We start from the raw sequence: 25,302 nt of genomic DNA, 5'->3' as shown, positions 1-25,302 counted from the left end.
AGCACTCTAGAGCAAGGAATGCCTTTTCCTGCCATGTGCAACAGGACCTTAATCCCATATCACCTGCTGGAAGAAAAGAGGGAGGAGGAAGAGAATTGGAGGAGATGGGGCAAAAAAACAGCTATAGGCACATATAGCAGTTTCTTAGCAGTTAAGGAAGGTTGAGGGTCTCGGGAGAGATTCTTCCTTGTTATAGACTCCAAAGACCAAAGCTGAAGGACACATGAAACAAGCAGGTGTTGCAGAAAACACAGCTGGAATGCAAAACGGCAGTAAGTGAGACCAAAACACATATCAAAACTGCATCTTTTATTTGTAGTTTTTAAATATTTTATCACAGGAAAAAAAACTAAATGTCAAATTTCAGAACCAACTCAGAGTTAATAGGAAGGAATAAAGATGTTGCTGGAGAGGGGGACATGCCAGGAGAACTGCAAGTCATTTGTTTGCAAGTAGTTCTTGAAAGCCTGGAAACCTTCCACACTAACCTTCCCCTGGCAATACCAAGAAACCATGCTGCTGCAATGGCCTCTGCTGCCAGGGAGCAGGGCCGGGCAGCAAATCCCCAGCCAATAGCTGCAAGAGGATTTGAAGCATCTTCTTGCTTGCAAGGTGCTTCCCATTGTTCTTGCAGCCACTAACTCCTCACCCCTCAAGGGCTAGAGTAGTCTCACAGCAAAAGGTCCTCAGTGCACCCACATTCAGCTTAGAGTCATTCATCCCTCTGTGACCATTTGTGCCATTGCGTGCTGCATGAGCTGCACATGCAGGCGTTAAACACTGGCCTTGCTCCTGCCCAAAGGCATGTGTCATAGAAACCTTCCAGGCAGGCAATGCAATGGTTTTATTCCCCACTGGCCTGCCCTCACATCATCTATGTTTTGAATGGGGAAAGTCTGCCAAGCTGCAGGTTTGCATTGCCTTGTTTGAGAGAAAGTGGTTCTCTCCCCTTGCACTATGATTTCCACAACTTCACTTCAGACCCGTTTGAGAAACGAGGACTCCCTGACTGGAGAAAGCTCCATATTGATCCCTGACAGCACAGCAACAAGCAACCTCCCAGACGCAAAGTTTCCAGCACAACACAGCTCTGATATTTCTATAGCTGCTTGCAAGCACTTTGCAGCTGATTAATTCCTCTTGGACCCAATCTGCATTGCCATGTAGCTCCTTTATGCTTCTTCAAAGTATTGAAAAGGACCAGAAGGACTCTGGGTCTTCCCACCACATGCTGCCCCTAATGCAGGAAATTCCTGTGGCAAGGGGATATCTGGGGGAGGTGATGCAACAGGAGCACTGCTGTGTTGCAGGGCCTAGGCTTTTGCACTATTATTCCTCTTGGGGCTATTACAGCTAACTGTATATTTTATCAGCTGCTCTAATTTACATCAGAGCCTGGACTTGGAAAAAGGTGGTGATGGGGAAGGATAAAGGTGGCCAAGAGCCCTGGGAGCAAAATCAGCACCCTCCTCCTGACCCAACACACACACACACACACACACACACACACACACACACACACACACTCTCTCTCTCTCTCTCTCCTTCTCATGTATTTACCTCAGCCAAGTGAAATGTTCTCTTTAAAAATAGGACTGTTTTGCAGCTTTTGCTGTGATAAGTTAAAACTCTTTCCAAGTTCACTGCTGGAAAAAATGCATCTTAAAAATTATAGCTGAAAGGTTTGACTGCAACCCAGCAAAGCCAGAGGGAAAGAGAAAAAAGGGGGGGGGGGAGGGGTGCCAGTGAAAAAACACACACATTCCTCTGTCAGACCCTTTCATCAAAGCTCCAGGCACGCTTTATGAGCTTAAACTGAAACCTCTCAACCTGCATGAATGGAAACTTGCTACTTAGGTAGGCCTCTGGCTAGCTGAGCAAAAACAGAGCAGAAAAGGAAAAGAAGAAAGCATCCCACTTTTCGAGAGCCCTCCCCTCTTTCTGCCCGCCTTCTTCCCCTGATCCACCAGATGCACCATCTCCTAAATCTGTAGCATCTACAACTTTTTACACAAATATCTGATGCCAGCAGAGACTCCTCCACAGACTGGCAATGGAGGGCTGAGGGGGCAGAGTTAGGGATGCCCCAAGCCCAGCACTATCACACCCGGGGCTCATGCTGCTTACAGCAGCTGCCCTGTCCAAGTAACTGCTGCAGCGGGGCTCCCCCATGCTGCCACCCCAACACTCCCTTACTAATGGCAAGGGCTTAAATGAGCTAAATTTTTCAGAAAAAGACTGGTCCCAATGAGATTTGTCCCGAGGCACTGAAAGAGCAGGCTGTCAAGCCATCTGCCTTGCTGGTGGTTAGCTGTGGTAGCACCTGAGGAGGCGTGAGACACCAAGTGACAAGAAAAGCACAAACTCTTTTTAAAAAGAAATGGGAAACTAAACGCCCACATCTGCTTTACTGCAGTTCTCAGAGACACATGGGGACAAAGAAAGTACTTGCAATTACCTAGAAGAAAGCAAGAAAAACAGAAATAGCCTCCTTTTTTTTTTTTTTTTTTTTTTTTGTCAAAACCATGTCAAACCAATCTAATTCTCCTCTGCAACAAGGTAGCAGGCCTTGTGGGAAGGGATAAACAATAGACATCATACAAACTTGACTTTAGCAAGTCTTGATTTAGGCTTCTGAAGTAGGCTCCTGAGGCACTTCTGTGAGCAAGATAAGAAAACAATCCAGATGAAAGTTCAGAGGGAGAGCACAATACTGGTAGATAAACTCTGTGCAGAGAATAATTATTCTTGGCTTATGGTCAAAAACAGTTTCTACTTTCTAACCACTAGCATACCTACATCTCCTTCTTATATTCCCCAATCATGAGCTGGGCCCCAGGCAGCAAATGTCTGGCTGGCTCAGGGCTGTCCAGGACAGCAGACATAACTACCACACTCGAATTGCAGCCTTTCCTTGGTGGGACCACTAGCCTGGGCTCTCTCCTTCATCCAGCTATCAATTTTTCATGAAACTTGTAGGACCTTAATGTCCAAGGAACATCTACTTCTCCATTAAAACAAGCTGAAATTGGTCCAGGAGTTAAAGTGTCATCAAGAAGCGATGAGAAAAACAGACAGGGGGATCCTTAGCCAACTAGTGTAGAAGGCTGTTCAACAGACCCATGTAAAATGTGCTACAATTAGATAGGAAAATCAACAACCTGAACACATAGCGGAGAAACAACTTGCTAGACAGCAAATCTGCAGGAGAGGAGCCTGTGGATTGCAAGCCAAGCACAAACAGCCTCCCACTGTCACACACACACCGAAAGGCAAACATCCTACTGGGATGCGTAAATGGGAATGTAACCCACAAGGTCAGGGAAAGAAAAAAAGCTTTCTGCAAAGCCACAGCCAGCACTCCACATGCAGTGCTGAGCACTCACACCAGGGAAGGCATGGCTGGGTCAGGAGAGCTAAGAAAAAGCTACAAGAGGTCCAGAAAAAACAGCCTGCAGGAAAAGGCTGAGTGAGCTAGAGCCAGTCAGTACAGAGAAGGTGGCTGAGCAGGGAAACAAGAGCAGTAGTCTTCAAACTTATGCAAAAAGTGCTTTTTAAGGAGAAAGGGAGTGAACTGTCCTCCAATTCCTTGGGATCCAGGATAGGAAGCCTTTCTAATTGTAAGGAAAGTGAAGAACTTGAAGAGGTCATCTATAGAGGCTGTGGTGTCTCCATCCCTCCCTCCCTCTGATCAAAGAATTTGTTTGATAGACATCTGCCATGATTTACACACAGTTGCTTCTGCCTCAGGTCGCTGCTCCAAACGACACCCTGAATTCTAACTTTACAGCTCCTTGGAAATGTGGCCCAGCACCAACAAAACAGCAGTTTGCTGATGAGTGTGGGCTGGATCCCAGACCATAAAGGAACTGCCCCACAAACACAAACAACTGCCTCACAAACATACACAATTTTACCAGGAGTAAGAGATACCTGAGACAGAAATGCCTTACTGGCTTCTAATACTGAATTTCTAGGGCATAGTCTGAATACGATAGCAGTAAGAGCCTGTTGATCCTGTCTTTCCCCCTGACCCAGCCACAGCAGGGAACAAGGATACACATGGTATTGCAGCTAGCGTAAGAGGCACACATTTAGGAAGGCACCTTTCCAGGAAGGAGAGCGTGGGGATTCACTACCTGTCCAGCACACAGACAAGTAGGTCCTCCTCTATAGGCAGGTGAGAACCCTTGGGATTTTACACCCTTTCCATACTGCAGGACCGTAAGACAAACCCAGGAGGCTGCCAGAACTGCTCTCCAGGCGGTCAAGGGCTTGGTACCAGCTCTGCAGCAGCTAAGCTCAATTTGAGAAGTGCCCCCAGTTTACTCAACTACTACATTACGCATATAACCCTTTACAGACAAAGGCAGTCCTGCTTGCAGCCAATATATTACATAGTACAACCCAGAGGTTGTACAAGCTCTGCAGGTCCCAACTGTACAGCTCACTGACCCACAGATAGCAAAGTCATGAGGGGCTGGATGCCGCCTTCTCCTGCAGCAGTCACAGCAAAGGAAGGAGCTGTGAAGACTTTATACTCTCACCCAGTTATATGGCTGCCTCCAAGATGGGTTGGTGTTGGACCTAGACTACATGTAGAGCCCTTGCTAGGTCAACAGAGTTTCTCTTTGGTGGATAGCTGTGGTGTTCCTGACACAGACTTTCTTCAGACCCAGGTAGACTTGCTCAGGCTACGCCTTTTTGTGGCAGGTTCGTAATGAAGACTCTCTCTCTTTTGGAGAAGACACTCTTTGGCTTTTCCAGAACTAGAAGAGACCAGGATCTGGAAGCTTCACTGGCACCAACAAGGGATGCACAAAGGCAAGCGCAATGCCTTAAGCAGGACAGCAATGGTCAATTTCCAGCTCTGCCACTAGTTTTTAGTCTGCTCGCTGCTCATGCTTTGTCAAGTCTCCCAAAACAAGCAACAATTCCATACTTTCATGCCCCAGCTCAAAGGCAGCCATTATTCTCTTATACCTGTAAGAGAACATCACCACTTCCTTTCACACTGGGACTGTGGGGAGATGTGTATAACTATTGCAAGGATCTCACATGTACAACAATGAACAGGGTGTCAGATGGGTGGGTGTCTAACCTGAGAGACAGAAACACCCATTATGAAGATCCTGTTTGCTAAGCTGAAAAACAATACAAAGCCCCACTGAAAGCATTCAGTCCCCCTCACACAGTCCAACTCCACTCCTCTAAGTTACATTTTTGAGTATAGATCAGCTAAGTTTGCTTGACATCTTCGGTCCTTTGCAATTCTACCAGCTGGTCGTCTTTGATGTTATCCTTTCTGACCTTCCTGAATTTGAGGTACCAGTAGAAGCCAGCAATGGGCAGGAGAAGGATGAGAACCAAAGGTAAATATAGGATGAAGTTCAGCAGTGGTGGAGATGAGCAGATCCTGGACAAAACAGTTGACTCTGTAGGAGGAAAAAAAAACACAAACAAGAAAAAAAAGCAAGTGAAGCTCAAGCTAATTTGACTTTACATCTCCTTCTCTTTCTATAGGATAGATTCTTATAGTTCATTCCCCATTCTTAAATATCACTGATTCTGAACAATTCAAATACCATTTTTAAGGCTGCCTGAGGAGAAGGGGGAGAGAAACAAGGTAATTGGCCTCCGCCTCTTGTTTTGAGAGGTCAGATGGGGCCTGCAGCTCACTGTCAGCTGAAGCATCCTAATAGAGACAGCACAGTTCCTCAGCTAATTCATTCCAGACCAGGCACCATAAGGAAAAGCAATGTTCCCTTCACGCCCTGCTCCCCGACTGACACCAGCTATAGTGGGGTGAGGTAGAAGGTTGTTGTCACAGGCTGTACCAGAGCAGGGAGGGGTCAGAGGAAAGCAAAGGAAACAAGACCAACGTGGTCTCTGTCCCCTACAAACACCCATCTCTTCCTTGTCCTGCTGCACCACTGCCCCATTTCAGCTGTGCTGCATTAGGCAGCAGCTGGCCTCATCCCTCTCCCTAGCACCTCCTGCAAAACAGCTCCCTGGCTGAGGTGGAGGCAGCCTGGACTGCTGATTTGGCTAGTCCAATAGACTGGATTTGGTCAGCTGGCTGCTAGCTGAAGAGCCCTCATTTAGAGTCCCCATTTTTGTCCTGGGCTCCTCTCAACCACCCATTATTCCTGGCCATTAAAGTCTCCTCACTTGATGCACAACCCAGACACCAAAGGATCCTGTCCATGAAAATGGAAGCAGTGCTTATTCTTCCATAGGAAAACAGGCAGAAGTCTCAATTAAACGAACACATCTGCACTAGACAGAGTAATAGGGAAGTGTCCTAACAGCAGCATAAGGGATTACAACTGAAGTTACTCCTGGTTACAGGTATAACCTTAGCTGTGTCCCCCCAGGACAGCTTCCTCTCCAAAACACTGAAGTCTGAGCTAGAGAGGCATTTTCAAGATACCTTCATCACTGGAGAAACAAAGAACAGCAAGAAAAAAACCAGCTAATCTCTTGGGTTTGTGAAAGCCAAGAAAACCATTTGGCAAACACACATATACAAAATTTGAGGAGAATTTTCTAGCAGTTACTGAGCAATTTTACCAACAGTTATTTCAGCCAGCAATGGTTAACAAGAAGCAGAGGGAGCTGGCGAAAGAGAAATTGGAGTGCTACAAGGAGCCATGATGGACAACAAAATGAACATAACAGCACAAGGATGAAGTACAATGAACCCTTCATTATGCAGGTATATCCAGATAAGCCCTGCTCTAAGTGCAGTCATACACTGTGCATGACTCCATGCACACCCATGCCAGGAGCAGGCCCACAGGAGGGCACCACGGAGTCCCCTGAGCATCAGCCAGCACGGTAGCTGTTGTATAACCACATGTAAGCACTCAGGCTGGCTTCATGCATGGCAGCTCCTGTGCTACAGGATGAAAGGAACGGCACCTTCACCTCAACTAGGCGCAACATGATTGTTTTCACAGTTCGTAATTTTTCTCCACATGGGTCATCCAAGCCTCCTATTTCCCCAAAGAATCAACAAAAGAGTATTCCTTGCCTGTCAGTTGCCTCCCTAGAAACACTGTGCATGTCCAACTGAGACCTTTGCTTTTACTTATTTAAATCTCTGTATAGAGCCCATCTCTATTTTTGCACCTGGCACACAATCCAACTCACCCCAGGAGGACAGAGGCTGTTCTTTGATACCTCACTGGAGATGGACAGGCCAGAAAAAGCACACCCAACATTTTCCCCCCCAAACAGCTAGTATTCTATCCCAAGTGGCACAGCTGAGAGCAGCTGTGTGTGCCTGATCCTGCCAAGAGCACTCAACCCAGCAATGTGCTGCATGACGCAAGAGTGCTCCCTTTGAAGCCAATGGACTCCTCTGGCTTGCTCAGCCAGCACTCTCGATGCCTCATCCAACAGCCACCTCCAACATTCACAGTGCCCAGCTCCTGTTTTTCGCCTTGCTTAGCAAGTCCCCCCTGACCCTGGCCTGGCTGCACCCTTGCTATTGCAGCCGGCACCTCCAGCAGAGCACTACCATTATCCCTCCAAAAAGCACCAGCAAGGTTGAGGGATGCCCTCATACGCAGCGCAGCAAGGCATTACCTGGCGGAAGTGTAGTGAGCCTCGTGTACCCCGAGAGCGCCGATGCTTGCAGAGCCCAGGCCTCCCCCTTGCTGTCCTGCTGCCACTCCTGCACCTGGCAATAATAGACCCCAGCATCACCTTCCTCCACACTTTGCAGTGTCAGGCTGAAGTCACCAGCAGCAGGGCGGCGGAGGTGCAGCCTGCCTGCCAGGCTCTCCTGAATGTAATCCACCGTGCCATCGCGGTGGAGGTGCAGCAGAGACTTCACACTGGAGTGATCCTTCCCGTGGAACCAGATGGCAGAGACACGGGAGGCAGGCGAGTGTGCCCCCCGCAACAGGCAGCCCACCGTCACCTCGGTGCCCTTCCTCACCGAGATGCTGCAGTTAGTCTTTTCCATGTCCAGTTTGCTCTCTGAAAGTGGAGGCAAGCAGAAAGAGCTGTCACTGTGTTGCACTGCTATAGAAATGCTCCCTCCTACACCCATAGCCTGATGGAAACCTTCCAGAGCAAAGCATGGAGGATTTGGGTGGCCTGTTGGAAAAGCCTCTGAAATATGTCCACAGGCCCCCTTGCTCCTGTAAGACACATTTATCCCACTATCTCTGTCCCCTGTTCACCACCTTCTGTTGTAATGCTTCTTCCCCCCCTCCAAATAAGTGACAGGGCATCCCTTGGACCAAAAGCTATTTAGAAAGCTGTAACTCTCTGATTCAGTTTATTTAGGGTTGCAACCTACACGTCAAGTCAGGCAGAGAGCATGGCAGCCTGGAAGTACCGAGCCAGGGAGTCTCACCATGCACCCTAGCAGTGCAGCACACAAGATGAGAGCAGCTGAGCATTCAGCCTTGTTCTCAATGCCTAGATGCACTAGGATAAATAACTTATTATCTTGCTTCAGGATGCTCAGGAGTGACAGGAAAGGGCTTCTTCTCTATTCACTGCACTGCACAAGTGATCAAGCACACCATGTGCTTGAGAGAAAAGGCCCTGATTCACTTTGTTACAAAGCATTAGACTGCTGCTGGAAACAAAAATACCAGCTTGACTGATCTGGGAGGATGTGGTAAATCCTCTTAAAACCTTATTTCCCTTTGAGGGGTACTGGCAACTCCTGCCTCCATGGAGCAATGTCATGAGTCAAAAAATCCCTAAATCTCATATCCACACAGGAGTGTCTGCTTTTCTAAAGGTCCATCAGCTTGGGAGAAGCGGCTGGGCAGGGGTCCCATAGTAAGTAGATCCAACCTCCTCCTGTGGCACCTATACAAGAGAACACCACCCGTTTACCTGAGAGCTTAAATTCCAGCGTGGTCCTTCCTGATTGCCCCTCTCCAAGTTTGTACCAGCCATCTACCAGCCAGAGCCACTCTTCTATCACACAATAATAGCTGCCCTGGTCTCCATGGTTGGCAGACAAAATCTGCAGCCAGAAGACGTTGCTGGAGACCCTCTGGCTCTGGAATCTGGACCTGTGTGTCAAAGAGCTGAACTCAGCCCCGTATTCCAGTATGTTGCTGTAGTTGGCCCTTACAATTTGCAACGGGGTTGCATCTGCCGGAGGAGGTGGTAGGAAGTACCAGGTCACGGCCAGCTGAACAGTTTTCTGGGCAAACAAGATTCTGCATTCAATGGTTGCATCGGCATTGCCAGCAATCTCCACAGAGCTCTCTTCGGTAGCAACCTGAAGCTTGCTTTCTGAAAGGGAGAAATAAAATAGTCATTAAAGCTGTAGCTACCAATACAGGAACACTAGCAGGAAAAAGGATATGACCGGCCTGAGAGGCCTGCCGAAAGCGGACGCTCAGAGGACAAAGGCCCATTAGCAAGAACAGAAGGGCTGGGGGAAAAGGAGAAGGAACAAATTCACATAGCCTTATTTGAGCTTTGGATGGGAATCACTGGGTGCTACTGGGCAGGGGAATAGCAGAGGAAGCTGTCTGAGGGATCACAAGGCGTGGATGGGAGATTTAAGGCAGACTCCCTGTTGAAGCTTGGAGGCAAAGCCTATATCTGAAGCGAACATGTCAGTCTCCTGCTGTTTTTATCACTAGACTCGCACATAAGTGACAAAACCAGCCCACGGCTTTGGAGACAGTGAACAATAAGTGTCTTTTATCTCAGGGAGACTAAAGAGTCTGTGTGGGTTTCGCTAACAGTTACTGTCTCATCTGTTTGCTTGGTTATTAACTGGAAGCCATATAATGTGTTTCTGAATGTCCTTTGTGATTATACCTGGTAATTGTTCAATTAAGCACTAAATAGCTCAAAGGAAAACTCCCTGTCCTTCTTGCAGCTCGGCATCCCTCTCCCCTGAACAGTGCAGCGGCAGTCCCTGTGAGCACAGCCACTGCTTCTTGTTTGCGGGGCACAGCTCCTGCTGCATGTCACCTGGAGCTAGTGTTATTGCTTCTTCTTAAGCAATGGAAAGACTGCAAATCAGTCTCTTAGAAAGGCCTCTCAATGCCCATGTTTTCCCCTCAGGCCTCTTCTTGCCTTCACGCTAAGACACTATTTTTGTCAGATGCAGCCAGAGTATACACAGGTATCTACGCAAGAATATACAGAAATTACTCGGCACAAGACACCCTTCAGGGTCTGAAGGGGCCACAGGTTGAATTTTCATTCCTGGATTTTCCTTGTATATCTGCTCAGTAGCTGAAAGCAGCAATGCAGGGGAGTCTAGGATGAGATCCTACCTGCTTTGATCTCAGGTGTTGTTTGAGGGTAGGGTAAAGGACATGCTGAAGGGAATGATCCTTCTGCCCATGCAGAAGGTTTCTCCTCCTGTCCTGAGCCACACACTCAGTAGTTTTCCCCCACGGCTCCTTGCTGGGGGACGCGACTATGGCGGGTCATGGGGAGATCGTGTGGGAAGGGAGATTGACATGGATTCTCTCACAGAGGCTAATAGGGAAGCAGGTACATGAGAAGGGAAAGCCCTCGCATTTCCCCCAGCCTTGAAGCATTTCTTCTCAGAACCCCCAAAATGTTTCCTTCTCCAGTATGATCTTTCATAGCTCATCCCAAGCCTCATCTTTCCTCCCTTCTCCCCTGGACTTCCCCAGCACTCCTGCCCATGTCCCAGGGAGCTCCCATCTCTTACTTGTCACAGGTAAGTACTTTTTCTAGGACCTCTTGGTCACAGGTACCCAGAGGTACCCATCCAAAACAGAGTCTGCAATCCACTTCAGAAGCCATCACTGCCTCTCAAGTCCAATCAATACAAAATACCCCATCTGCTTCCCTTTCAAATGTGCCAGCACCATCTCCTTGTTCACTTCCACCTGCACCATTTTCTCTTTGCACACTGCTGCTCTTCCTCCTGTTCTCTCCAGACTGCAACCATTAGTCATATTTTCACCAAAGGGTAAACAGTCTCCTCCACAGTGGCACTTGCACATCCCTGAGACCCGATATCTGCTCACAAAGGTGAGGACTTTGGCAGTGAGAGTCACAAGGAGGCGGCTGTTCCTGAGGGATCCACAAAGTGCTGCCTTGCATTTCACAGTGCACATTGCACTGCTCTGGATGAACAGGCAGGGGCAAGAAGCAGAAGAGACATGAAGGGAGCCATGCTACTAGGAAGCTGTTCAAACTCAGACATGTACACACCGCCAACAAAGCAGGCTTGAGCACACTTAGAGACTGGACATGAATTGACATCTTCCATCTTCAATACTCAAAAGTGCATCCAGCCCAGAGCCAACTGTTAGGAAGCAGAAATCTGCCAAGTGGGACAGATGAACTGATCACATTAGAAAAAAACCAAAGAATTTGGTTCTTAACTTTAGCTGCTAGATATAGCAGGAGTATCAAACCACCTGAAGTCCAGGAGTTTCACCAGGGACCCGAAAGTGAACTCTGCAAGAGGGAAAGTAAAAGTACTCCCAGATACTTTAACTGGAGACTTTGCTCCTGTTTTCAAGGCCACTGAGGAGGAGCAGGCAGGACCCAGGGAAGACAGTAGGTCTTTCAAAAGCAACCACACTAATGTTAACAGCTTGGTGTGATCTAAAGTGCAGGGAAGACCTGCATCTGGGGGAGCCTCTTCTCCATCCAGTTAATCCTGAAGGCACCACCCCACAAAGGGGAGAGTAGCCACGCCAGCAGGGGTGAGTCTCAAGGGAGGCCAGGACAACAAAACCGGAAGACGATTAAAGAGATACTTTAACTCACTAGTTTGATTTACAGAATTTAAACCCTAACAAGGACTAAGACAACAGCTATCACCTAAGCTTGATTTGAACCTCAGACAGGCCCAGAAAAAACAGATATTTGGCCAGGCTAGACCAATAAGTGCATCTCCCTCCAAGTGAACTCCCCCATGAAGTGCTGCCAGGACCAGAGATGGACACACAACACCCAGGCCCTGTCCTCAAACCCAGACAGGCTGCCAGCACAGGAGAGAGCAAATCACCTGGAGAGGGCCCTCAAGGGAGAAGGGCCCAACCTGACATCCACTGAGGCAGAAAATACTCCAGAGAAACAAAAACTGCTATAGCTCAGAGAAGAGACACGGTAGCCACTGTTAAGAGTACTCGATTTTGATGGGAAAAATTGCTGTTACATTCTCTGAAAAGATCACCTCAAGAGGAAGCAGAGCATTTGCTACAAAGCCCCTTTATTTCAGCTCAAAGTCTCCTGTCACTCATATCACTACTGCTAAAGATCAATCACCGAAAAGGGCAGACCAGCTGCCTCCCTTTCCCTTTGGCATATAAAGATGTGCTTCTGTTTTCTCTTTCAATTTCAATTTAATTAACTAAGCCGAATCTCTCGTCGCCTGCCTAGCTTTGAACGCTGCCTGCTGACAGCATGCTTTCCAAGAGTGAAAGGACGCGGTGGCTTCCAGCAACCCATGCACAGCCAGCCGGCGTGCTGGGGAATGGCTTGCACAATGCCTCTGGCAGATTGCTCTGGAGCCAGAGGGAGCCCACCATGAGCAGTCTGGTGGGAGCATCACCTCCGGGAGAGGGCAGCGAAGTGCATTATGGCTAGATCTCCGTCTGGCTGCCCAGGGCACTAATTATCGGCCCCACCAAGGGTCGGATGCTGAATTACTTGAGCAGTTGGAGATGGGAAGGATTTGTGCTCCTTCTCCCCCTTTGATGCACGTCCCTCCCATCTGAAGCTCTAGGCCAGATCCACAGTGGCATTTCAACGCCTAAAGCACCTACCAACACCGAGTGGGAAATCAACTGCCTAAGCAAAAGTCAAGAACTTGAGTATCTCTGTGGGCTCCAGCCATGAGATACTATACGCTAGGAAACCAAATGGTGATTTTCATAATTTGCAGCTTGATTTTCTACAACTTAGCCTCGTCCCATTGCCTCTAGCACAGGCTTCCTTCCCAGACTTGCGCTGTGCCTTCCTAAATATCCTTCACTGGCTTATGTTGCCTTTCTTAGAGTAATAGTACTTACAGCTAGCAGCTATCCTCCTGCTACATGTATTGTTCCCTTCACAGTTCCCAGTGTCTTTACACTCTTGCAATATCCAGTAATGGTTGCAATATATTTGGAGCCAAACGTCCTAATATCTTCCTGCTCTGCTACTACTGTCTGGTCTCCATAGACAATCTACAATTATGCTTGCTTTTCTTACTGCCATTTACATTAAACGTGTGCCCAATCTGCTGTTTATTGTCACCCCAGCCTCCTGCCTGCATCACTCCTCCACAGCCTCCCCTCACACCCAGCTGGCTGTAATTCAGGTGTAAAGCAGGGTGCCTCAGTACCCAGCTCTACAGGGGCAGGAAAAACAACCGCAACGGAGCAGGAGGGAGAGCACCATGGAAACAAGCCCAAATAGGGAAGGAAACATTTAAGGTTATGCTACAGCAAACCCATCAGCTAAAAAAACATGGAAAGTGAATAATTTCAGTTCACTGGGTTGTGATCTCTAAAAGCCAAAGATTAGAGGAAAGAGCACTTAATGCAAGGAAAAAAAAAAAGAGCAAGAACTTTCCTTTGCTGACAGAACAGATATGAGGAAAAAAATCCCCATATTCTTGTGTCTGCTTCCACAGGCTCAGAGGTTTTGGCCTGGGCCATTCCTTTAACTCCTCCAGTAGCTCCAGTCACAAGCAGGGCAAACTGCCATAGCTCTGCTGCCTGGGGTGGTGCAGAGCAGGCATGCATGAGGGGAGCAGTCAGCTCAAGGAAAATAGTTTATTTACAGCATCCTTCTTCAGTAAGAGGAATGAGCCTGTGGCTCCCTGCGAGATACTGGCAGGCGCTCAGGAGGCACAGACCTTGCCTTTAGCCATGGCCATAAAAGGGCAACTGCGCATGCAACTCCTTGCTGTGCGGCTAAGCCTCTTCCCCCAAGGGCAATACCTCCACACACAGCCACTGCTGGCAGAGGAAATAACCCGCTGCAGGTCGGACCCAGCTCCCAGGCCCGAAGAAAGGCACGGGTGCGTTCTGCAGGCTGTGCTCCCCTGCCAATGGGCTTGGCTGGGAAGAGCAGCTGAACACCTCAGTACACCCAGGAGAGCTCAGGGAACTGAGTGGAGGAAACCGGCCTCCTGGCACCCACTCTGGGGCAGCAGAGCTGTCCCATGGCTCTCCAGAAGACCGGCACCATAGCAGACACCTCTCACCACCCTCCCTGGTGCTCAGCTGGGCTCCTTGGGCCCACAGCCAAGAAGGAAGTTGGCCTTCTGGGGAACATCTTCCTCCCAGAGGTGCAACTTAAAAGCCTAATAGTAAGATTGATCCATATATGCTGGGCCTAATCTGCAAATAAATAAGCATCACCACTCACTAACCCCAAACTTGCCTCTGGGAGCACTGTTAAGAGCTGTGGGTGCTGAGGAAGAGGCAGGAGGAATAGCACTGCTTCATGTGGCCCGGGAGGCAACCCCACCGGGGCATCCCAGCCCTCAGCGGTCCCTGTAGGCCCTTGTTATTTTTGATGGGTTTGGACAAATCACGTAACAAGACACCACTGCTGAGGAAACACACATAGTGCCACTTACCTGGCAGAGTAACCTTTATCCCCACAGCATTGGACGTCACAGCAGCGGCCGGCTCTCCCTGCGGCAAGGAGCTTCTGCTCCAGACCCCCACCTCACATCTGTAGGTGCCCTCATCATCTGCTGTGGCACTGTGGATCAGCAGCCTGGAGGAAAAGGCAGCCTTTGTCAACTGGGTTTTCTTCGGGAAGTGTGGCTGGGCCGTCCCCCATGCCACGGTGCCTCCAGGAAGGACTCTGACCAGCTCGTGATAGTCTCCTGTGGGTCGGCTGGGCTGGAACTGCCATATCACAGACACTGGCACCTCCTCAAGGGCATAGCTGGCACTCAGCTGGCAGAAGAGTTCAAAACTCTGAGTATACTTGACGGTGGCAGTTCGGCTTATCAGCACGGCACGCAAACCAAGATCTGCTCAAGAGGAAAAGAATCACTGGCGCTGGGCTCCCAAAGCCCAGCCAGTAACTGCATGTTACATCACCTTGCTGCCACCTCTGCCCACATGGCACCTTCTCCTGCTCCCTCAGCCACCTTGCAGGCTCCCTACTGCCATCCAGCCTCACCTTAATTTTCTGGCTGAACTCGGTGCTCTTGATGCTGACAGGTGAATAGCATTAGCTTCGCTACAGGAGAAAAGCTTGATGCAAAGCCCATGCCCATGCCTTGCCCCTCTCCTGCGCTCACAGTGCCAACCCAAGGCAGACTTTTCCCTGCCGTGTCAGTGCATGCCCAAACCAACAACCAGCAGCACTCTGCCTTATTTTGCATTGTGCAAATCTCATCAGTCTGATGCCAGCCAGATCCCAGTCCTACCCCCCGCTCTGTTTTGCCAATGCTTCTTTCTTCCAGCCTGCATCCTACTATTGCAGCCTGAGCCACAGGCCCTCTCTGCCGAAACCCAGGCCTGCGACGCACCCTGCTTTTCCAGGTCAAGACCCACACCTTGTCCATCCCCACAGCTTTAGCGACATTGCCCAGTCCTGTCCTGCCCCATGCCCTGTTCCTCCACCCCAGGACCCTACACAGCTCTGGGTACCCCCCTTTCCAGGCTCACAATGCTACACCAGTCTTCCAGTCACACCTCATAGCACCAAGTGGGGATTGCCTTGTGCCTCTCCCAAAGCAGTAATGTGCCATTTCGGGTACGGGATCGCAGTGCTGCCTGCCATTCACCTCCTCCCTCTCCCTGTTCTATTGTGCTGTTTGTTTATTGTTTTCACTTTTTGAAAAAGCAGAACTACCATTGCCCAGCCAGTGGTCTAGGCGCTCATCACAGAAATAATGACAGGAAAAAAAAAATTAAGTTACAACCAAACCTGTCTCTCCATAAATGCATCCATTCTAGCAATCAAAAGACAAGACAAGACATGGGCTCTGCATGCCTGGGAATTTAGCAGATCAGTGCTCAGAAAGGATGCGGGAGAAGCAATTGGATGCATCACTGACAAAGGCCACAATGCAATCCAGCAAGTGCTTTTGTTGAGCTTAATTACCATAAGCAATTATGCTGATGGAACAGATATTTTGCATTTGGAATTAAAGGATCAGTTAGAAAGAACTGCTAAGCAAATCACTGCCTTCTGAATCTCCAGGCATTTTAGCAGTTACCTCCCATTTCTCTCTCTGAAAAATCCTTTGAAGGACTTGGACCCCCTGTTATAAGTGAGGAAACTGAGGCACTTCAGTGGCAAGCGACTGGCATCAGGTCACCTCACAACAGCAGTGGAGGTCAGCATGCAGACTTCATTCCTAGCCTTGGGTTCCCGCCAGCATACTGCTTTGCCTCCCACTGCACATGCATCCAGCTTGAAAGCCACCAAAAGGTGGTGGCCCAACTTACCAAGAGGGCTGACAGTCACCGTGGTTTCCTCTGCCTGCATCCAGCTCTTGCCTCGGGACCACTCCACCACTTCACACCTGTAAGACCCGCCATCGCTTGGGGCCGACGTGTTGGAGATCACCAGAGTGAAAGCGCTGGAGCCTGCTTTCTCCAGCCTGATACTCCCCTGTGCACCACGGTCCCGGTAGGCACTGCCCAGGGTCAGCGAGCCATCTTGCTCCATGGTGGCCACAAGAGTTGGTGGGCCCTGATGTTGCTGCAGGTGCCACCACCGCACAGACAGAGGGTTGGTTGTTCCTTGCACCTCACAAAGGAAGATCAAAGCATCTCCTGCCACTATCTGTGCTGTGCTGGTGGACATGGACAGGTGCATGCTGCTTTCTGCAAACAACAGGTACCGTGTTGGAGGGGACGTTTTTTGGTCAGAGAAAGCCAGAGATATTGTTACATTAAACAGAGAGACTAGATAAAACTTGGCACTGGGAACTGAAATGAATTGTCTGAAATTTTCAACCTATTCTTATAACCTTTGAGAGCTTTTCTTTTTAATGGCTTTCCTGGGACATTGATATGTCAAGGAACATTTAAGAAGTATAGAGTCCCACCAGGCAGATTTTGCTTTTCCCACCACCTGCCACATCAAAATCATAGTCTAGCTGTGACAAGGAAACCAAGAATCTCCTCTGCAGCTTTGTTAGAGTGGTTTCTCAAAAGTCACCCCCCAAAAATAGAGACACCACCCTGCTAGTGATGACAATGATCCCTCTTCCTTAGCAGAATCTGTTACCCTGAGATCCTCAAGAGAAGCAGCAGGGGCTGCTCACAGTTTTCTGTGCCAAAGACATAGGAGGACCCAGTATCCCCAGAACTCTATTTGCCCCAAAACTTGTAGCAGAGAGACTGAACTAAAGGTTTACACTTTGTTGAGAGTTGCTGCACCCATCATGTTAATGTTTACCAGAGCAAATGTTTTTCTCATTGTTACCTGCTGAAAATTATGGCACGTTTGCCCTCTGCTGCAAACAGCAGTTGCACTGTGGACAGGTGCCTGCCAAGATGAGGCCAGAGCTGAAGCATTCCCCAGTCAGGGATCACCACAGGTTTTGCCTAGAAGAGCCAAGTAGATTTACTAACCTATTGGCTTCACATCGACTCGGAAGCCAGATGACAGCTTGGTCTGGATGCTCTGAAAGTCTCCAGAAGCCTTCTCCACCTCTGAAATCAAACAGCTGTACACACCTTTGTCCATCAGCCCCACCTCATATACAGTGAGGACATAAACTGTGTTGCTTTGCTTGAAAGCTTGGAGCTGCCCCAGCCTGGCTCTCTCCTCATATTCCTCCTTCCAAATCAGCACTCCACTTGGATCAACCCTGGCCACTTCAGTGCTGTTGAGGAGCCAAATCACCTGGAATTGCCTGTTGCGGCTGTCCTGGGCACCCACACAGCAATTTAGCTGCAAGGTGTCACCTTCAGAAAGGGAGCTTTCAGCAGCAACAATGGTCACGTGGATATCTTCACCTATGGACAAACAGAAGCAAAGTTGGTGTTGGTGGCCCTGCTTAGACTCCCCTTTCACCTGGCAGCTCCAGTGGACACGCAGAGGGAGATGAAAGGGAGTCTTCCATTAGAAAAGTGTTCTAAATGGGAAATTTTCACCACTGAGAGAAGCTAGTCAGCTCCAGGCTCTAACTGCTGGTCACAAGCAGATGAAGCACCAGTGCAACCACGAAGCCAAGGCTCAGCCCTGTCAGGACAGCTAATGGCCCAGGGACCAGAGCACCCACTAGGACGGCGTCAAGCTACAGCCACCCTGGCTCAGCTCAGGCGTCCAAACCGTGGTCTGCCCTGATAGAAAGGTATCGGGGAAAGTTCCACTGCCTTGTCGCCTGGAGCTGTTCTGCTTCACCTAACAAATATCTCTTAAACCAGAAAGAGCTACCAAGGGTCTTTGTAATTCAGTGGTCATTTTCATTCAGCTGTCTGTGATGGGAAGTGGCATGCAGTAGCTTGCATTCAAGTTCCTTGTCTGAATCTGGCAAAGCTGGTTCTCCCATGCCACAAATGTCACTGGCTACTCTGGGATGGATAAGATGGATGGCTCTCCAGCTTCGACAAGTTTTGGATTAATCCCTAAGATAAGCAGAAATTTCAAGAATTGTCATGGGATACCTAGGTTTTAGAAGGAAATAAGAAGAGCTGAAGATCATCCAAGCCTGCATCCTATTCCTAATATCTACCAACTGCAGGTGCCCAGCAAAGAGGATAGCACCAGGTGGAGCATAAAATAATATTTATCTTGGTGAACCTTCTTGGGCAGTCAGCTGCATCTGAAACAAAGATGTCTTTGAGTCCTATGATATGATCCACCTCCCTCGTGGGGCATCCAGAGCCTTGGCCACTAATATCCCTTGGTTGCTTGTGTTGGCCCAGCTGAGGCTCCTGCAACAGTTCTCAGAACTGGAGCATGGCTGAAGGCAGAGACCTGCTGGGGCACTCTGAAACCCTGCACAGCGCTCCCACCAAGTAGTGACGCTGTGCACAAGCAGAAGCTAGGACAAAGCCCTTGCTCCCTGGGCAGCCGGTGTCACGCACCCTGCATCATGCTGCTTCATCTCCTTGGATCGCTGGCGTACCTCCCATGTCTAGCAGGAGGGACAAGGCTATATGCTACGGTTTTAAGGTAAGATAGAACAGCTCCCAGACTGCTGCTAGGAGGACTCAAATAATTTATTGAAAACAAATTACCCTGTTATTTTAAACATTGGTTCATAAACAATTCATGAACAGGAATCCCAGTCACTGCAGATATGTTTGGCATTCCCAAATATTTGCCAGAGAGTTTATAGAAACCGTTAAAGCACATGACCACAGTCAGAGCAGTGGCCCAGTCTCGCACTGATGGGGCGCTTGGCCTCAAGGCCCCAGCTCTCCCACACAGCTCTGGAGCAAGCCTGCTGCCCTGCAGAAGCAACTGAGGGCTTACATGCCTCCAGCCAATCCCACCACCACCACCCCCAATATCAGCTGGTCTAATACAACCATCTGGGTGCTTTTTTACAGCCATTGCCACACTTCCACCCTTAACGGCTACTACTGTGCAAACATTAAACTCTCACAGGGTTTCTCTGTTTCTAAATGATTGCATGGCACTGGTACCTGAAGCCACATACTACCAGTCACGTTGAACTCTCTTAAACAAGTGAATGCAGGACAGCACACTGACTACAACTGCTTATCAGACAGCAGCAGGCTTGGAAAGCCATTGCTCCGAACAGTGCATCATAAGGGGAATAAAACTTGGCCAACTAGCCAGCTTTCGGGGACCAGGCTCTGACAGGGGGAGACAGAACTTGCTCCCAGTGTCTTGCCCCCATGCCACGTGCTGCTTGTTCATCTGTTTCTTTGGTTTCCTGCCCTGACTCAATGCCCTCGCATGCAACACTTGCTCCCCTCACTGCACTTGCTCTGCAGGCTCCTCCACCACCCCACTCTCACCTCTGCACTCAGGCCACCTTGCCAAGGTAGCTACCCCGCAGCCCTCTCCATTAGCCTCCTCACACCCAACTACGCCATTTAACTAAAGGGTTTCTCTCTTGTTTTTCCTGCACTGCCACCCCCCAGGCCCCACAGAGACCTGGGCCCCCCTGCCCTGAACTCGCCACCCTGCAGCCTCCAAAGCCTCCTCCACTCTTGCTGCCTTCCTGCATGCCACTCCGCGGTTTGCGTGAAGCCCTACATTCTCCGCACAATGCCAGTACCCATGAGGGCAATGCTCGTGTCAGCCTCTAAGTCCCTTTTATAATCCCCTGGGAAAGACTTGCTCATTTTACTGCACAACACTGTGTTCTTTCTGTTAAAGGCCTTTGACTAGACAGCAGCTTTGTCTTGGCTGCTGCATACTAGGCAAGGTGAAATTTTGGTGAGAAAGAAAGACTTTCCTTTCCTCTGAGCACAGCTAACCACAGGCACCTCGATGAAGCACAGGGTGAGGAACTGCAGCAAACAAAGGGCTTGCAGCAGGAGGGAAAGCTGGCAGGACACTTAGAGGAGCAGGGGGCAAACACATGGTATAGTAAACATCTCAAAGCAACAGAGAGAAAGAAGGTTTCCCAACAGCCCCAGACAAGATGATGCCAAGTGTGTGGAAGCCGGGAGCTGCGGGAGGCTGCTGGCAGAGTGAGACAGAGGAAAAAGGAGATGTCCAGGAGTAAAGAGTGGAGTCAGGGAGGACAGGCAGCAGTGGCAAGAGACTGGTTTTCAGACTTTTCTATTCTAATCTGTCTTACCCATAGTAGCAGGTCTAAGTCTCCTCTTTCTAAATAATTAATTCTACATTTTCCTAGAACATAAGCTAGAAGTTTGGTGCACCCACTTCAAAGCACAGTCCCATCACAGACACATACGAAAAGCTAGGAGAGAGGAGAATGGTCTAATAAGCGGCAATACTGGTTGCTCTGGAGCCCAACAGACTCATGACAACTTGGACAGACAAGCCACCTCCAGCAGACACTAGTGAGCCATGCAACACACTCAGTGCACCTGCTTGCCCCTCAGTGCCCCTAGCTAATGCACTGCAGTGGGCAGCTGACTGCAGTATACTTCAGTCTTGGAGGCTGTGAGACCCTCAAGGCAGTCTAACAACTTGCTTTTCTGCATACTTAAACTTAACATTGCCAAGGAGCCAGCTTGCTGCAGGCACACTCTGTTCTCTCTCTTAACACCTCAGTTTAGGTCTGCAATGTTACACGGCTGCCATCAGCATCAAAAAAAGTCAGCGCTGGCTGGCCCGAAAGGGGTTGAACTGCGCAAGCCTCTGAAGCGAGAAGCACCAGCCACTGTGCATCCCACATCTTGGGCTGCCGCAGCCTCACACCCAGTCTGCCCCTCTCAGTGTCTAGTTGATGCAGCTGAAGCCATGCTGCAGGGTCTGCCCATGCAGCCAGTGTCTCTTGCCAATGTGAGCGCACGGCTGCGGCAGAGACGGGCAACACTGCTCTCCGCGAGAGCTGAGGGTATCTGTTGGCAATCCTGCAGGGCCAGAGCAGGAGCAGGTATGCTAGCTGCGGCCCCTGGGTAACCCATGCCTGCCGCTCAGCTACTGCATAGTTACTACATATTTGGAGGGGACAACACCTCCCAGGGACCCCAAGAGCCATCCCCACCTCCCTCCCCTCACCCTGCAAGCTGAGCAGCAGCACAGCCCACTTGCCCTGTGGGCTCTGGGTTTGCAAGCTCTCACAGTCCTACCTCATGAGGGGAAAAAAAGAAAAAAATAATGCATTGCATTGACTGGCTCAACCCCAAGCACATTATGGTGAAGCACAAATTTAAGTTTTTCATTCATTGGTTTTTAACAAGATAAAAACCACACATACCATAACAGTCACCAGTGCTAAGCCCTCCCTGGGCATTGCTCTGCCCTGAAGCCAGAGAGCTGGACACTGGGTTAGTGCTGCCTGGGGACCCCTGACTTCTGCATATGCCTCGGGAGCTGGAAATCCTCTAACCCATGGGACGCAGACTTGTACCAAGAGGAGAAAAAGAACAGTTTGTTTTCTCTGATGCTCAAATGCTGTTTGCCTTGGAGCTTCAGCCTGCTGGCTTTGGTTCAAGTATGTGGGAGCAGAGAGGCTCTCACGATACACCAAGTCTCATGACTGCTAAAGGCCACCAAATGCTGCTGTTACACCAGCTTCAGTGTACAAGCGAATTGCAGCTGAAGTGCAAGTCTGCAAGGGCCTTACCTAGGCTTGTGACTGTCAGTGATGCCTTCTCCGTTTGCTTCCGGGAGATGTCCTTCCATGTCTCATCAGCATCCTCAATCCACTCAGCTGCCTCACAGTATAGCTGGCCTTGATCAGATGGCTTCACTCCCCTAATGGAGAGCTTGTACGTGGTGTTCCCAACCTTGTCCAGCCGCACATCCCCCATCAGAAATCTCTGCGTGTAAGAGGCCCCTGGCCTCAAGACAAAATCCTTGGACAGGGTAAGGATCTCCTCAGTATGGCTGTCTCCTGCTCCCTGAAGATGGTACCAGCCAACAGAGAGATGTGTGTGCTGGCTGGTGGACTTCGACACCTCACAGGTGAGCTCTACTGAGTCCCCTTCAGCACGGGTGAGAATCTGGGGCCCCATGGAAACTGAGAGTGTGTCTGTGATCACTGAGCAAAAGGGGAGAAACAGAGAGCAGCTGATCACTGGAAGAAATGATTTGCTGGTCACTGTGAAACCAGAGCCAAGCCCACATGGATCTGACAAGGTAGCACAAATCTCTTCCACAGCTAATTGACAAGGCCTCAATCAGATTACGCCAAAGTGTGAGGTGCTTAAAAATCTCAGTAGGAAAGAAAGCACTGCAAATCTTTCTGTAGTGCTTTCTTCAGTCATGCTATGAGCAGTATTAAGCAACTGCAAAGAGATTAACATCCAGCCCTTTTCTGTCCCTCAGTGCAGGCTGACACAATACTAAAGGATAAAGGAGAAAACAGGGATGAACACAAAGCACTTAGACCTCTGAAACTGCTGTACTACTATGTAGACCAGAGGCCTTATAACAGGGCCTTTTCCTTTGCTTCTTCATTCAGCTGTGTGCCCTCTCCCAGTGCTCTGCCAGAGCTGTTCCCTCCTACTGTTTCTGTGGGCATCCCAGTTAGGTCACATCCCATATCCCTGACCAGAAAGGACACTGCCAGTTAATGCCCACAGCCTAAAAGCTTCTACCATCCCAAGTAGTTGGCTGTGAAATGCTGTGGCTGCATCAGGAGCTGAGGTTAAAGTCAGGCCCTGGGGCAGTACAAGCTTCCTTCCCCCCACCCCCATGTGTAGGCTAGCAATCCTACAGCAGGGACAGGACAAAAAAAATTTCTGCCTACCATCCTTATTATTCACTCTTTTCACCAGCCATCCTTCTGCCAGAGAAGCAGAGTGACCTCCTGTCCCCATCTGCGCTCTCTGCAGCACAAAGCAGGAGACAGCAGAAAACTCATCTCTGTCCCTACATGCTTTATATACGCATGCTCTCTGTTGTCACTGTACATGGAATAGCATGTCTGCCCCGGGGATTTTGCACCCTGAGAGCATCAGTAAGGAAAATGCAAAACTCAAGTCACCATGGCCCAGCAGCTGCCCAACAGGCAGCTAGCTTCTTCTTTGAGACCTACCCGAGAGGTTCGTCTTGGCACTGTAGCTCCCAAAGTACCTCTCATCGGTGGTGGGTGTGTGGCACTCATACTCGCCGGCATCGTGGTCCTGCAGCTCAGTGATGTGCAGCCGGGCAGCGTCGCCCTGCAGCCGCTCCACGTAGATCTCCCGGCTGCGTACGCGCTGGGTGTAGATGGCGTAGGGGAAGGAGGGGTCGGCGGTGCTGATGATCTGCACCTCACGCTCGGGGGCTGACGGCAGGTAGATGGACCACTGGAAGTTCTGCTCCGCCGGCCCCTGGTAGCCGCTCACCCGGCACCACAGGGTGATGTGGGAGCCCCTCACTCGGTAAAGCGGCCCCCTTTGAATGGTCACCACTCGTTGGCTGCTGCTCAAACCTGTCAGCAAATGGTCATCACAAGTGTGTTTATAGACGTATATGGTATTTCAGGAGTGTACACTCAGAACAGCAGCAGGTCTGGGTGTGCATGGGACTGCAATGTAATACATAAAGAATTAGTCTGCATGATTACTATTCTGAAGCATGAAGCCCCAAGGACTTTGGCACTCAGTACAATTATAGGGACAAATCATGTAACAACAGGCTTCCAGACTTTCTCAGATCCCAGTGTACTGGCTCACACAACAGAGGCCAGAGCATCACAGCTACAGGGCTGCCAAGCCCGATCATGGCTGGAGAGTATCTCCCAGCCAACTGTTCCAGGGAAGCAGCAACCAGGAAAGATGAAGAGAGCCAAGCACTTGGAGCCTGCACAGGCTGGGGAGGGAAGGGAGCAGGTGCCAGAGCCCAGGATATAGTGCTGAAGCCAAGTATCCCAGCAGCTGGGTCAGGGCACATTAGACAGCAAAGGGAATGGCAGGCTGGGCACAAGAGATGGCTCCATGGGCAGGTCAGACTTGTGCTGGGAATGGGATGCAGGAGTCGGGGCAGTGAGAGCTCCTCTGGAGCCAGGGAGCACTCAGAGGCATGCCAGGCTCCCTTCTCTTCTATCTGCAGGTAGTTTTGGTAGGAGAGACTAGGGAATTAGAGGACGCCATGTGCCACCCTTCTCCCCTCTCCAGGGAGCACCCAGAGGTGACACTCAGCTTCATGCTGCTTCCCAACACACACACTGAGCAAACATACCCATGGGCACATAGGCACTGAGCCAAAAATCAACAGCAAAGCCCAAGTCAGGGAATGCAGGGGCTGATGGCACAAATTAAGAAGCCTCAGGAGCCCTGTCCCACAGGAGGGGGCAAAGAAATCCCCTTTGCACCCCCCAGCAGGCAGTGGTCACACAACTGGGGCCCGCACATCCCCTCACTGACACTCAGTCAGGGACCAGACTCTCGCTTCAGCATGAAATCATAGCGACAAAAGGAGAACGTGCCACTTGACCTCTTGCCACGGCCTCAGAGCCAAAGCAGTGCCGGGCTCTGGGGAGAATCATCCTTACCCCACGGCCCAGGTGAGGCACCCCTCAAAGCCACCCAGCCTGGAAATACCCCGGCCACCCACTTCAGGAACACACTTCAGACAAGAGCAAAGCAGCGTTGACAAAGCCCAGGAAGACAGGCTGCAACATATGATCCAGCGAAGAACTCCCTCCAGTCCCACATGCTTTGCTCCCCCCTCACCTGCCCCACTGCAGTACAGGGCACTCACCCAGGACAAGGACAAGAGCAGCCCCCAAGCACTGCACCAGCCCCATGGGAAACAGCTCCACTTGGGTCCTCTCCTGGAGAGATGGCAGAAAACTTC

At 49.9% G+C, this 25,302-nt stretch overlaps 1 protein-coding gene across 1 annotated transcript; it reads right to left on the bottom strand.

The window, feature by feature from the left end:
• Window positions 1–294: 294 nt before the first annotated feature.
• Window positions 295–25,302, bottom strand: CD101 (CD101 molecule). Its single transcript, XM_026093334.2, has 9 exons — window positions 25,207–25,302; window positions 23,558–23,935; window positions 22,142–22,558; window positions 17,529–17,915; window positions 16,395–16,775; window positions 14,561–14,965; window positions 8,866–9,273; window positions 7,594–7,989; window positions 295–5,435 (listed from the first exon to the last, which is right to left on the bottom strand). Exons 1-9 carry the CDS (start codon window positions 25,250–25,252, stop codon window positions 5,239–5,241), a joined length of 3,015 nt encoding a protein of 1,004 aa, XP_025949119.1. The 5' UTR covers window positions 25,253–25,302; the 3' UTR covers window positions 295–5,238.

The sequence above is a fragment of the Dromaius novaehollandiae genome, chromosome 1 (genome assembly GCF_036370855.1).
Source record: "Dromaius novaehollandiae isolate bDroNov1 chromosome 1, bDroNov1.hap1, whole genome shotgun sequence".
Taxonomy (NCBI): domain Eukaryota; kingdom Metazoa; phylum Chordata; class Aves; order Casuariiformes; family Dromaiidae; genus Dromaius; species Dromaius novaehollandiae.
This window is presented reverse-complemented; position numbering and strand designations above follow the sequence as displayed.

Excerpts from the sequence above, each read along its gene's own strand:
- CD101 (XM_026093334.2), bottom strand. The coding sequence starts at position 25,252 with ATGGGGCTGGTGCAGTGCTTGGGGGCTGCTCTTGTCCTTGTCCTGG. Across the intron at positions 17,916-22,141 it reads ACTGACAGTCACAAGCCTAG|GTGAAGATATCCACGTGACC; the intron begins GTAAGGCCCTTG and ends GTTTGTCCATAG. Across the intron at positions 7,990-8,865 it reads GCTGGAATTTAAGCTCTCAG|AGAGCAAACTGGACATGGAA; the intron begins GTAAACGGGTGG and ends CTCCACTTTCAG.